Source organism: Protopterus annectens, chromosome 9.part0 (assembly GCF_019279795.1).
Source record: "Protopterus annectens isolate FY-2018-M chromosome 9.part0, PAN1.0, whole genome shotgun sequence".
Lineage (NCBI taxonomy): Eukaryota > Metazoa > Chordata > Ceratodontiformes > Protopteridae > Protopterus > Protopterus annectens.
Genome location: NC_056743.1, coordinates 1,367,141,657 through 1,367,155,256, shown reverse-complemented (window position 1 = coordinate 1,367,155,256; position 13,600 = coordinate 1,367,141,657). Strand labels below are relative to the sequence as shown.

The 13,600-nt window shown below is 42.9% G+C and overlaps 1 protein-coding gene across 2 annotated transcripts in view; it reads left to right on the top strand.

Annotated features, from left to right (window-relative positions):
• LOC122812081 (gamma-aminobutyric acid type B receptor subunit 1-like) overlaps positions 1–13,600 on the top strand; it is a 2,214,644-nt gene that overhangs the window by 2,093,252 nt on the left and 107,792 nt on the right. For both annotated transcript variants that reach the window (XM_044084349.1, XM_044084350.1), the window contains one exon: positions 7,679–7,806. In XM_044084349.1, the coding sequence (XP_043940284.1) occupies positions 7,679–7,806 (128 nt within the window). The remainder of the gene's footprint in view (positions 1–7,678; positions 7,807–13,600) is intronic.

Sequence of the window (13,600 nt, the reverse complement as noted above, 5' to 3'; positions counted from 1 at the left end):
GGAATAAGAGGATCTGAATCCCGAGCCTGCATCCAGGAGCAAAATCTTTTCCATTGTCCTGCATAAGATTTTCTAGTGCTAGGACGTCTGGCTTCTAAAATGACATCCATAACCTGCTTGGGTAGGAGAGAATGAATCAAAGACCCTGGATTAACCAGGCCGCCAGGCTGAGAGTTTTGACATGGGAGTGTAGAACCTGACCCTGGTGCTGGGACAGAAGGTTTGGAGTCTGTGGTAATACCCAAGGGGGCTCCAGACAAAGGTTTTTCAGTGTTGGGTACCAAAACTGTTGAGAATAATTTGGGGCCAGCAAAATTATCATCTTGGGCTTGTCCTGTTTGATCTTCAATAACACCCGTGGAAGAAGAGGTAGAGGAGGGAAGGCACACCCCGAGAGGTTTCTCCAACTGAATGATAGTGCATCCACTTTCCAAGCTAGTTCATGGAATGTCCTGGTGCAAAAAATCTGTAGTTGATGATTGAGGTGGGATGCAAAGAGGTCTATGTGAGGACATCCCCAGACTGCTGTAATCATCCTGAATATTTCGGTGTCCAGCATCCATTCGTGTGGGTCCAACAGGTTTCTGCTCAGACTGTCTGCTAGGAAGTTTTGCTTCCCTGGTAGAAACTGAGCTTGAAGGTCCAGTTTGCAAGCTAGAGCTGTCTTCCATAGATTCATGGTTAGTCTGCAAAGGGGATAGGAATGAGATCCCCCTTGCTTGTTTATGTACCACATAACTGTGGTGTTGTCTGTCCGTATCAGTAGCTGTCCTGGTTGTAGAAGATTCCTGAAAGCCAATAGAGCATTCTGAATGGCTAATATTTCCTTTAAATTGATATGCAGGTGCTTCTGATCCTTTGCCCAAAGGCCCTGCAGACAGTTGCCTGGGCCCATGCATAATCTGAAGCGTCCGTGGTTAGTATTTGAGTGGCTGGAGGCAGACTGAAGGGTTTTCCTATGTTTAGAGTACATGCCTTGGACCACCAAAGGAATTCCTTTTGAAGACAAGGCAGGACGGTGATCTGTATGTCTAAACTGTGGCAATGCTGAGATCATACACTTTTTAGGTACCACTGTATTTTCCTCATATGTAGTCTTGCATATGGTACGAGAAGGATGCAGGAGGCCATGTAACCCAAAGCCTGCAGGAATTTCCTTGCAGATAGCTGAGTTAAAGTTGCCAAAGTTTTGAAAGTTGAAGCCAGCTGTAATTGTTTTTCGGATGTCAGAAATGCCATCTGGGTTGTTGTGTTTAGAAGAGCACCCAGAAAAGTTCTGTTGTGAGGGTGTCAAATTTGACTTTTTTATGTTTACAGTGAATCCCAGGAACTTGAGAAGATTCTAAACAAATTCTAGATGCTGGAGTAGGACATCCTTGCTGTCTGCCTGAATAAGACAGTCATCCAGATAAGGGTAAATTTGAATTCCCTTGAGCCTGCAATAAGCTACTACTGGAGCCAGGCATTTGGTGAAGACCCTGGGCGCAGTAGACAATCCAAAGGGCAGCGCAGAGAATTGATAGTGCCTCGATCTGGCCTTGAACCTGAGGTATTTTCTGCAATCCTGTCTGATGGGAATGTGTAAATATGCCTCCTTTAAATCCAAAGTTACCATCCATGCATTTTTGGTCAACATTGGAAGCAGCTGCTGTAGAGTGAGCATCTTGAATTTTGGTATCTCGAGAAAAGTGTTCAAGACTGACAGATCCAGAATGGGTCTCCATGAATTTTGTTTTCTGGGGACTAGAAAGAGCCTTGAGTAAAAACCTTGTCCCATCTCTGAAAGTGGAACCAGTTCTATGGCTTTCATAGCCAAGAGAGCCTCCACCTGGTTTAAGGCCTCTAACCATTGATGTTTTGGAAGATCCGGCCATCCGCTTGGTCTTGGTAGGGTATTAAAATGGAATTTGTAACCTCTTGAAACCATATCCAGAACCCACTTGTCTTGGGTTATATGAGTCCAATTTAGGTGAAAAAAAGAAAGTTTTCCTCCGAGAGGGGCTTCCAGGAAAGAAGTTCCTGCAGCCCAACAGAGGGAGTCATTGAGCCTGTTTTCTATGAGCTTGCAACCTGTCCTCTCCTCCCCTAGGGGTGGAAGCAGTCTACTGTCTTGGTCTATAAGAGGCTTGCGTTTGAAGCCTTCCTCAGGAGCATCTGTATCTACCCCTCTGAGGCCTGTCTGAATTGGGAAAGGTCCAATTTTTTGTAGGCCAATTCCTACTAAATCTGGGTGGCTGTACTTGTAAGAAATCTTTAACCGTTTGCATGGATTTTTGCCTTGTCCTCCATCTTCTTTATCACCTCCTCAGCCTTAGGTCCAAACAAAACATTATGCTCAACAGGAGCATCCAATAACTTAGCTTTTACTTGATCTGGCAAGTTTTGTTCCTTTAACCAAGCATGCCTTCTAATGACTGTACCAGAGGCAGCAGCCCTACAAGAAGCCTCCAAGGCATCAAATCCACAGTGTAAACCATGCTTCTCAACTTGTTCAGTGGCATGCATTAAGTCATGTAATTCCTTATCATCTGCACAGGCAGAAATGGAAGCTAGCTTTTGTTTCAAAACAGACAGAAGAAATTGCTGGTATTTCAGCATATGAAATTGACAGTTTAAAGCCCTAATAGATAAAGTAGCAGAAGTGTACACTTTTTTGCCCCATCTTTCTAAAGATCTGGAATCCTTCTCAATGGGAATGGGGTTTTTAGCAGTAGTGGCCTTAACCCCCTTAGGACCCTGAGAAATGGTTTCAGGATCAGCAGTAGGATTCTTGTATAAAAACTGGTGGGAATCAGGAACCCTATAATATCTGTTTGGCTTAACAGGAGCTGGAGGAAAAGAGTCCGGAGTTAAGTTAGCCTCCGAAAAAGCATCATCCACAATATCCAAAATAGGAGAAATAGCCAGGGGTCTATGTTGGGGAAGAAGAAGAAAATCTCTAAGTCTTTTCTTAGATTCCGAGTACTCCTGTCCTTCCCAGTGAAAATGTTCCCTCATTTCATGTAAAGTTTCCCCAAAAGAGAAATCCTCAGGGGGAGAAGCTGAAGGAATGGATTCCTCAGCATCAGAATCCTCATAAGGAGGGAAAGAATATTCCTGGTCAGAAGAAGAAACTGAAGAAACAGAAGCCTGATCAGAGGAGTCATGATACACTTCCTGCCTTGGCCTTTTATCTGGAGGGGGATGTGAACCCCTAATCATAGTAAGTAAGTCCTCCACCATCTTAAGTAACTATTTCTGAGACTTGCTGGATCAGAAGAGGCCTGAGCTGTAGTCTTTGATTTGGAAGGAGTCTTTGCCTTTGTCTTTGGCTTTGCCTTTATTAGAAGCTGAGTAGGCCTGAAAACCCCTTTGGAAGCCGGAACCTGCACAGCGGCTCTGGACCCATCCGAAGGAGCATTGTCCGAAGGTCCTGCAACAGAAATATTCAAAGGCCTAGTTGGCTCCTTGTGGGAGTCCTCACTGACGACGGCCGAACCTGAAGCTAGCTCTGCTTGTACAATATCGTCCGATTTGGACCTCAGAGGCCTGTCTTTATCCTTTCGTCATTTGTGAACTCTGGTAGCCAGAACCGAATCCGACGACATTTTGTAATTAAAACACCTACCAAAGTAATGAAATGCAAAATCGGCTTAATCAGACGTTGATTGAATCTAGCACAAAACCGACAACTAGCTACTTTGTGGTCAGGGCCTAAGCAAGGAATACAGTAAGAATGAAAATCCTTATGAGGTATTTGCTTCCCACATGAAATACAATTTACTTTTTCTGACATCGGACTGGAGCAAGAAAAAAGTTTCCCCAACGGGGTACTTAGCTTTGAGTAGGAGAAGAAAGTCTTTGGACTGAAGTACGTTTAGCAAAAATTGTCAGGAGTCAGCCGACTGGCAAATGTGAACTGCTATCACCGCACGGCAAGAAAGACTGGAGAACACGGCGTCGGCTGTCAGCTTTGTACTCCTGGCGTTCTGACGTCAGGGAGAATGGCTGAGCAGCCGACGCTGGACCCAGACTTTGGGATTCTGGCTGACCGAGGACTGCCTGCCGGCAAGGGAGAACCCTACAGTCATGACGGCAACAGTGAAACATGATGAACATCATATTATCGACCATGGGATGGTTAAGGTCAATCTAACACCAAACAGGACAGGTTAAATTCAAACCCCAAAAGAGAAATTAGGCAGGCTTAAAATGCACTAATCACTAGTCTGTAATAAGTATTTTTTTAGGGGTGTGTGGGCTCACTCTCACCTAATGTTCTTGAAGTACAGGTCTATTTACTACCTGTCATTCACCATTTTCAATTTCCCAAACAAAAGTACATTATTTTTTAAAGTTTTTTTAACCACAAGACTTGTGTCTGACTTTCCATTCTTCTTGATGCAACTTCTGTTTTTGACACTACCTTTTTTAGGGTACAGTTATAATGCTGTGTTTCTTTGGCAGCATAATAAACATCAAAACTTTTGCAACACCAGTATCACAACAATAACAAAGGCCTATCAATTGTTTGGATATTTTTCTTTTTCAGTCACAGACCAGGCAGTGCAATTGGCACTAGTTGCGTGTTACTAAATGCATTATACACTTACTTCTGTGTCATCCTTATGGGCATCTGCCACACATGGCATACTGTTGACTTTTCTATTCTTTGTTCTTGTGCACAGAGAAGGATATTCTAAAACAAACCTCAAAATCTATCGAAAGTCAGAGCCCTCCTTGTTAGAATCCAAAAGGCCTTACCTCTTTACGTTTAGCAGTAATTTTTGCAATGAATAAATAACAAAATGAACCAGTTTTTTTTTTTTTTTTTATCAGTGATTACCTTGAAGTAGGCAAACTGCAGATATCTATAAGGAATTTGTTTATCAAAGTTCCGGAGTAAGTCTGCTTTTGGTCGGTTCAGCTGAAACACTGGCAAGGTACTCTTGCAACCTTTGAGACAGGCTGCCCGGCTAAGAACGTGGCCAAATGTCTCCAGCTCCATGAAGTTGCCCCACTCCCCCACCCGACGAGCCACCCGGCTGCAGTTGTGGCTGCAGAACGCCTCGCTGTCCCGCAGCAGCCGGTTGAGCCGGATGCTCATCTCCAGGTACTTGACGCTCTCCTTCCAGTTCTCAGCAGCATACTGGTCCAAGGCATAGCGATAGGCTGATTCCAGAGGCATGAGTTCGGATTTGGGGAACCCTCTAAAGCTGTACTGTGCCCCACTAATCCCTAGCAATGCTAAGAAGAGGGGCAGTATACACATCAGGTTTGAGATACCCCATAGCATTGCCAAAGCCACTCTCTTTAGGGGTCCTCAGAAAATCTGTGCCCCTACTGGTAGCGCTAGTCCCACAATATGAAGTTGAAAACTTTTCGGCCCATCTCGATCTGAAAGGAAATACCTAGCAGTCTTCCAGGTCTCACCGCCCTCCATTCACGCACACAAATGAAATTATAACCTCTTTTGGCTGCCCGTTAAGTGGTGATAGAGTATTTTCAAAAGGGGAAAAAATAGTGATGCTGCTGCAGATATATTTTAGTGAGATACTTGGATCAATGAATAAAGCGACAATCCATTTATATTACTCAACAACTCAAAGTGCCCCCCTGCTGCTTGGTGCCCTGAGGCAATTGCCTCACTTCACCTCTCGTAGTTACGCCACTGCTACAGCACCTTACCCAGTGTCTCTCATCCATTGCTGTTTAGCCTGATGTCTCCTAATAGTCCTGAGCTCCCTCTGAGTGGCCATGGCCTGTGTGTATCCTAAGGGTGTTCTGGAGAGTCTATCCATCATACTACCCACCAGGGGGTTGTCTTATTATGCCTTACCCTGCCCCCTCATGTTTTTGTCCTGTGGGAGGCCATGTAGTGGGGATGTGTTGACCTATTACTCAACCTTCATAAAAGCTCAGTCAATGTTGCCACCTTAACCACTTCTTAGACCATGCCCCCCCCCACATGTCTGGAGCCTTTGCCATCGATAATTTTGTGGTAAATACCCTTCAGAATGCCCCTTCCTCCCTGCTGTTGCTGAAGCACTCATCTGAGTTGCTAATTGAAGTCTTGTCAGCTGGACTATAGTCAGGGCTTTACTGTCCCAGATAGATATATGTTAAAATAATCCCCTTTCTCCACGGTACAGTGATGACAAGTTGTTGGATATTTGGGGGTGGATATCCCCCACATTGGGAGGTGGACTGGGCTTATCCTCCTGAAAATAAGACAACTTCACAGGAGAAGAGCAAGGTTTAACTCACTATCTGCTCTTCTCCTGTAGTTTCATTGTGTTTTTTCATAACTGGTGACTTGCAGTTATGGATTTGAAAACTGCAACAGGCAGCCAGCCACCGAAAGATGTCTGTAAACTAATGCTAGGACACCTGGGATAATACCCCTATGTCATCTAAGCTTTATTGTACCCAAGGCATTTGGAGACAGATCTTCTGGTGACATTAAGGTGCACTGCATGTAGCGCCATGTGCTCTACCTTACATTACTACATATGGTTCTGAGGGGTATTATACAGTATGTTTAATGTACAGAGCAGTGCAGTACTGTATACAATTTGTATAAACAGTGAACTGAAATCTCATATGGTGTATACCATATGCTACCTAGAGTTTATATATGTCTGTATAGTGCTGCATTCATTGTTCAAGTGCACAGTGGTACATAGGGGAAGTAAGATGACACTGGGGCCTGGATACCCCAAAGGAGTAAGAAAAACAACTCAGAATTTTTCTGAACTTACAAAAAAAAAATATTGAGCAGTAAATCTAAAAATGTGTTCCACAGAAAAATTAGTGAGAACATAGTCCCTTGATTCCATTGAATGAAGTGATAAAACTGAAGATGCATATTGCAATGGCTGTTACATTAGAAGTTCTAAGCTCATTGGGGCAATTTGCAATAGTTATTTGCTAAAGAGAGAATGCAGTCTATATCAAAGAAAATTGAAGGCAACTGAATAAACAATGCATTTGTCAACTGTAAGGAAGCTGGATCTGGTCTGACTAAAACAGTGATGTCCTCTGGTGTCATGCTAATGAATATGCACATTTTGCCACGTAGGATGTGTACTCTAATTATTTCTATTTATTTATTTATTTAAACTTTGTTGACCACATGAGTGAACTGGTCTGATGCGTCTTTTCAACCATGCTGTGACTGCCAATGCATAATTACAATTGATCAGCAGAATTTACAAGCATATCATTACAAATAAACATGTATTTGCAAATACAGCATAGATGGCATAAATGGCAAACATTTATATCATATGGAAATGATTGGATAAAAACCACTGATAGAAACTATGAAGTCAAAAAGGGAATTTCAAATCAAACGCAGATTTTTTTCCAGAAATTTTCTTTTTTTAAAACAAGTTGGTATACACTGATTCTCAGTAAATCATGACCTAGAGACACCAAGATTTATTTTGTCATAGAATGGAGTATATAATTAGTGTCTCAAAAGGTTGCAGATACAGAAGTACTGAACCAATTTAAGAATGGATCCCTATCAAATTGTTCTTATGAAGAACTGAAAACTTCAAGTTATTGGTTAGGTATTCTGAACAGCTTATCATTTACAACAAAAAACGTGTATAATAGTAGACAGGATTTGTTTTTTCTGATGTACATTTAGTGCTGCTGTTTATTATTCTGAGTATCTTCCTTTCTTTTCTAGGGATCATTTATGGCTACAAGGGTCTCCTTCTGCTCCTGGGCATTTTCCTGGCCTATGAGACCAAGAGTGTCTCTACAGAGAAGATTAATGACCACCGTGCTGTGGGCATGGCCATCTACAATGTGGCAGTAAGTGTCACAATGAACTGTGAAAATAATGTTATTCTAAGGCCAACACATTTCCTCAACAAGTGCATAGATAAGTGATGGAGATTTCTTCAAGAGTGAAAATTATTGCTTTTTAAATTTTATTATTATTATTATTATTATTGTTGTTATTATGACATTGTAATGCAACAACTGGTTCAGATGCTTTGCAGTTACTGTCCCAGAGTGAAGATATTCTGGGTACTTCCCCTGTGATGCAGAGAATTGTAATGAATGCACCACTTGCAATGGCATAGACATAGTATTAATGGCTGAGATGGTTAAGGAACCACTGGATATACCTCAGCTTATTTACATGTTATCACTGTGGAATGTCTGGTGCTGCAGGAACATCAGTAGCTAAAACTAGTGAATTTAGAATTTTGCACTGATGTAAAATAAGAACGTGCATGCTGTAATGAGCATTTTATACCCAAACTGCAACCTGTGAGAGATGCACTTATCTAGCCAAACTGGAGGTAAAGCACTCTCCAATCAAGACTGAACTTGACAGTCAAGAGGAGAAGGTAATTGCACCACACCACAATCATCACATAGTCTCACTAAATCTACACCACCAAAATCCACACATAGAAAGACAAAATCATTTGCGGAGGTTCTCAATAATAATCTGCTCAAGCAACAGAGACCTCCAAAGCAGAAATGCAAGCAACCTCCACCCCCAACACAACCCAAATGACACATAGCCCACAGACTCAGTGTGCCACTCAACCACAGCCAATAAGGCAAAACAACGTACCCAACACACTAGTCATAGGCGACTCTATAGTCAGGCACACCGATGTCCCACTCACCAGGCTAAACAAGAAGAATGTTACTGTCAGCTGCCTGTTGGGTGCCAGGATCCGCCACATAATCCACGCACTCGGGTCACTCCACAACAAGTACAAATATCACTCTGTCATTGTCCATGTTGGTGTGAATGACCTGAGATGTACCTTCCTGGACTACATGAAAAGAGACATGGAAGAGAAGAGCTCTCCGATCTTGTAGCCCAGGCAGGTATGACCCTAGCCCTGAGTAGCATTCGGCCATCACCCAGAATGATGCCGCAGTACAAGGACAAAATGATTGACTTCAACAATTGGCTAAGCTTCTGGTGCGATTCTAAAGGGATCCAATATCTGTCTGCCTGGGATGACATGGTCGACACACCACGATGCTTTGCCAGAGATGGCCTGCACCTGTCACCACTGGGATTCCGGATACTGGCTAAGGTTCTTGCCACCCCTGTAATGCCTTTTTTAGGCAAGGTTCAAATGACAAATTCACCACCGTAACAGGAACAGGCAAGCAAAAACTGAGGGTGATGCTACTCAATGCTAGAAGTCTAAATCTCAAAATGCACTCACTTGAGGCACTCCTTAAAATGGAGAACATCGATATCTGTGCAGTGACTGAGACCTGGTTCAAGGCTCCATAGAGCACCCTTGCACTACCAGGCTATAACTCATACCACACTTTTCGGCCATGTAACCTGGACTGGAACACCAAAGGCGGAGGTGTGTCCATATTCATTAAGGATATCCACACCTCCAGGCTAGTTGCTCAGCATAATGCAGCCAAGGTTATCCAAGTGCAACTAACTCTGGGCAAAACTGCAATCCAAATTGTAGCTTGCTACAGATCACCCACCATGCTCCAGGATTCCCACTCCTCTTTTCTTTATGTACTGAAAAATATTAGGGTTCAACCAAACACCTTAATAATGGGCGATTTCAACTACTCCACCATTAACTGGGAAAACTACTCATGTACCAACTCCTTCGCTCAATGCTTTCTGGAATTCATAAACTCCAATGCCCTGGATCAACTTATCCACACCCCCGCCAGGGGCAACAATATCATAGATCTAGTCATTACCAATATGAGTGACCGGTGTTCCACACCTGAAGTCAACGCCTCATTGGTCTGATCCAACCATAAGCTAATTACCCTAGATATCCACATCCTGCCTCCACCTCCCATTAACGAAACCATGGTAAAAAATTTCTCCAAAGCCAACTTCATTCTTCTTAAGACAGAAGTAGTGAACTTCATGACTCCCATGCAGATGGACAATACAGTTACGACTACTGAATCCTACACAATTGCACTTTATAAGCACTTACATGAGTGCATGGATCATGCTATCCCAAACAGAACCAAGATGCTATCCTCCAAAAAAAGGAGGCCAATCTGGTGGTCCCCTGCCTTAAACAAACTGTACAACAGAAGGAAGAAACTCTTGCAAAAGAGAGTAAAATCCCATGAGTGGAGGAAATCCCTGGTCAGCCTCAGTAAGAAGCTGCGATCCCTGATAAAATCCTCCAAAGCTAGTTACAAAAACAAAATTGCCACTGATTCTAAAGACAACCACAAAGCATTCTATAGCTATGTCAAGAATCTCAATGGCAACACTCAGATCTGCTCTGAGTTACAGCACAATGGCACTAAATATACAGACCCAACTGATATTGCCAACATCCTGGCAGATAGGTTCAGTGCTAACTTTACCCCCCCCCTCACCCCCTAAAGAACCCATGTCTATACTGGAAGAATGCAAAGTTCCTGTAATCACGGCTGCACAAGTAAAAACCACACTCTCCAAAGCCAAGAACACAGCATCCATGGGACCAGACAACATCCCAGGCTGTGTTCTACGTGAACTACAGAATGAACTGGCACCCCACCTAAGTACCATGTTCAGTCATAGCCTCACTGCAGGCTTTGTGCCTGCTGAATGGTGCACAGCAACGGTTATCCCACTCCACAAGGGGGGAGCCACCACGGACCCCGGGAACTACCGCCCCATTAGCCTGATGAGCCTGGTCTGCAAGGCCATGGAACGTATCATCATGGAACTTATAAACAAAGAGATTGGTAATCTCCAAACTCTGGATCCCACCCAGTTCGGGTTTGTAAAAGGCAGATCATGTCTCCTAAACCTGATAGACTTCTTTGAAGCAGTCACCAAAGCAGTAGACAAGGGTAAGGTGGTTCACACAGCCTATCTAGATCTTGACAAGGCTTTCAACACCATCCCCCACTCTGGAATTATAGATAAACTTGCTAAACTAGGTATAAATCTCTATGTCACAAGATGGGTTGCCAACTGGCTCACTGACAAAACCCACACTGTGAAAGTAGCAGACTCCAAATCTGACTTCAGACCAGTGACAAGTGGAGTACCACAGGGTTCAGTCCTGGGTCCTCTTCTGTTTGGGATCTACTTCTGTGAAGTACAGGCTAACACAGAAGGTCTTTGGCTAATGAAGGTCACAGATGACTGCAAACTAGGAGCCATAATCAAAATTCCTAATGATGTGGGCATCCTACAAAAGGGCCTCACTGAGACGGATGCCTGGTGTCAAGGTCATGGCTTCAAGCTCAATGCCAAAAAGTGCATTGTCATCCCCTTTGGTAAAAACTCTGTACCCATGAACTACAACATAGGCGGTAGTATACTTAACACCGAAAGTGTGATAAGAGACCTTGGGACACAGGTGGACAGTAGTCTCTCTTTTGATAATCACATCACCACAGTAGTCAGGAAATACTGCTACATGGCACACCTCATCACAAAAGGTTTCTCATCCAGAAAAAAAGAGGTCATTGTTCCCCTCTACTCATCACTCATTAGACCAATTATAGAGTACAACACCCCTTTTGGTATGTACCTCACAAGACATCTACAACAACTAGAAAGGCCACAGAAATACCTCACAAATAGGATTACCGGTCTCAAACAGATGCCCTAAGCAGACCGTCTCAAAAAAAATCCAACTTTACTCCGTCGCATATCGCCTACTCGGAGGTGATCTCTGCCTAACATACAAAGCTATGTCAAACCCAGAGCTGTTGGACATGCTCCACTTAAAGAAATCCCAATCCCTCCGAGCTACACGCTCTAGGGACCTAAACCTTGTCACCACAATAAACAGAACATGCCAGAGGGATAGATTCCTGTCCCAGAGACTTCTCATACTCTAGGACAAAACTACCTATCTGTATCAAACAAAGCTCCTCATTAGCACTCTTCAAGAAAAATCTTGATGACTGGATGGGAAATAGGAAACTAACCCCGGGGATCACCTCTGTGGCTCTGCTCGACAGTGGCACAGGAAAATAATTTTCTTGGGTGGTAAAAGCCAGGGTACATTTTTGGCTGAGCATGTATAAGCCCCAGGGCCAATAGCCTAGTATCTACCTATGAACCTACGAACCTATATGCATCGCATGACGTCATCTCTCTGAACTTCTGAAACTCACAACATTTTCTCTGTTGTCAATGACAGTATATTTCCTGAAATAAGATCTATGAGGGAGAAGTGACTGCAGTGAAATCAGAGAGCTTTTACATCTATATATGTCTGCCTAAAATGTCCCCACTGGTGTGATTCACTGTGCAAAACTTTATTGCAGTATGTACAATATGATAGAATGTGTGCTATGTTTACTGGAAGGAAGAATTGCATCAGTCAGTTATATGATGCAGTAAGCTGGTACAAAAACCCTTAAATCTTTCATTAGATGTTCTGGAGTTAGCCCTGAAATGGTTAAGTGAATGTCCTGGAGTTAGCAGGTTCATAGTTTAGTATTAGGCTAGATGCCCTTATGGGCCATTTTAATCCTAGCCAATTTCTGGTAAAGCTGAGAATCAAACCTTATTGTATCATTTATGGCTAACACTGCACGTATATTATGATTAGTTATTTATGTTCTCAAAGTATATGGAAAATTTTTGCAAATAAAAGTTAAAAAAATGCATCAAAGTACAGCTTAAGATTCATCTCAAAGAGGAAAGAGTGTGGAAATCATCCCGTTCACTTCACACCACCATAAATATGGAAATGAGCTTGCATATGGATTCCCACAGGTAAATCTTCTCCCTGTTTTCTTCCAGTGGTGTAACTCTGTCACACTACTGTATCAGTAATGTGGAGTAACGCTGTCATACTACTGTATCAGTAATATGATGTAACGCTGTCACACTACTGTATCAGTAATGTGGTGTAATGCTGTCACACTACTGTATCAGTAATGTGGTGTAACTCTGTCACACTACTGTATCAGTAATGTGGTGTAACACTGTCATACTACTGTATCAGTAATGTGGTGTAACGCTGTCACACTACTGTATCAGTAATGTGGTGTAACGCTGTCACACTACTATATCAGTAATGTGGTGTAACGCTGTCACACTACTATATCAGTAATGTGGTGTAACGCTGTCACACTACTGTATCAGTAATGTGGTGTAACACTGTCATACTACTGTATCAGTAATGTGGTGTAATGCTGTCACACTACTGTATCAGTAATGTGGTGTAACGCTGTCACACTACTGTATCAGTAATGTGGTGTAACGCTGTCACACTACTGTATCAGTAATGTGGTGTAATGCTGTCACACTACTGTATCAGTAATGTGGTGTAACACTGTCACACTACTGTATCAGTAATGTGGTGTAACGCTGTCACACTACTGTATCAGTAATGTGGTGTAACACTGTCACACTACTGTATCAGTAATGTGGTGTAACGCTGTCACACTACTGTATCAGTAATGTGGTGTAATGCTGTCACACTACTGTATCAGTAATGTGGTGTAACGCTGTCACACTATTGTATCAGTAATGGGGTGTAACGCTGTCACACTACTGTATCAGTAATGTGGTGTAACGCTGTCACACTACTGTATCAGTAATGTGGTATAACGCTGTCACACTACTGTATCAGTAATGTGGTGTAACGCTGTCACACTACTGTATCAG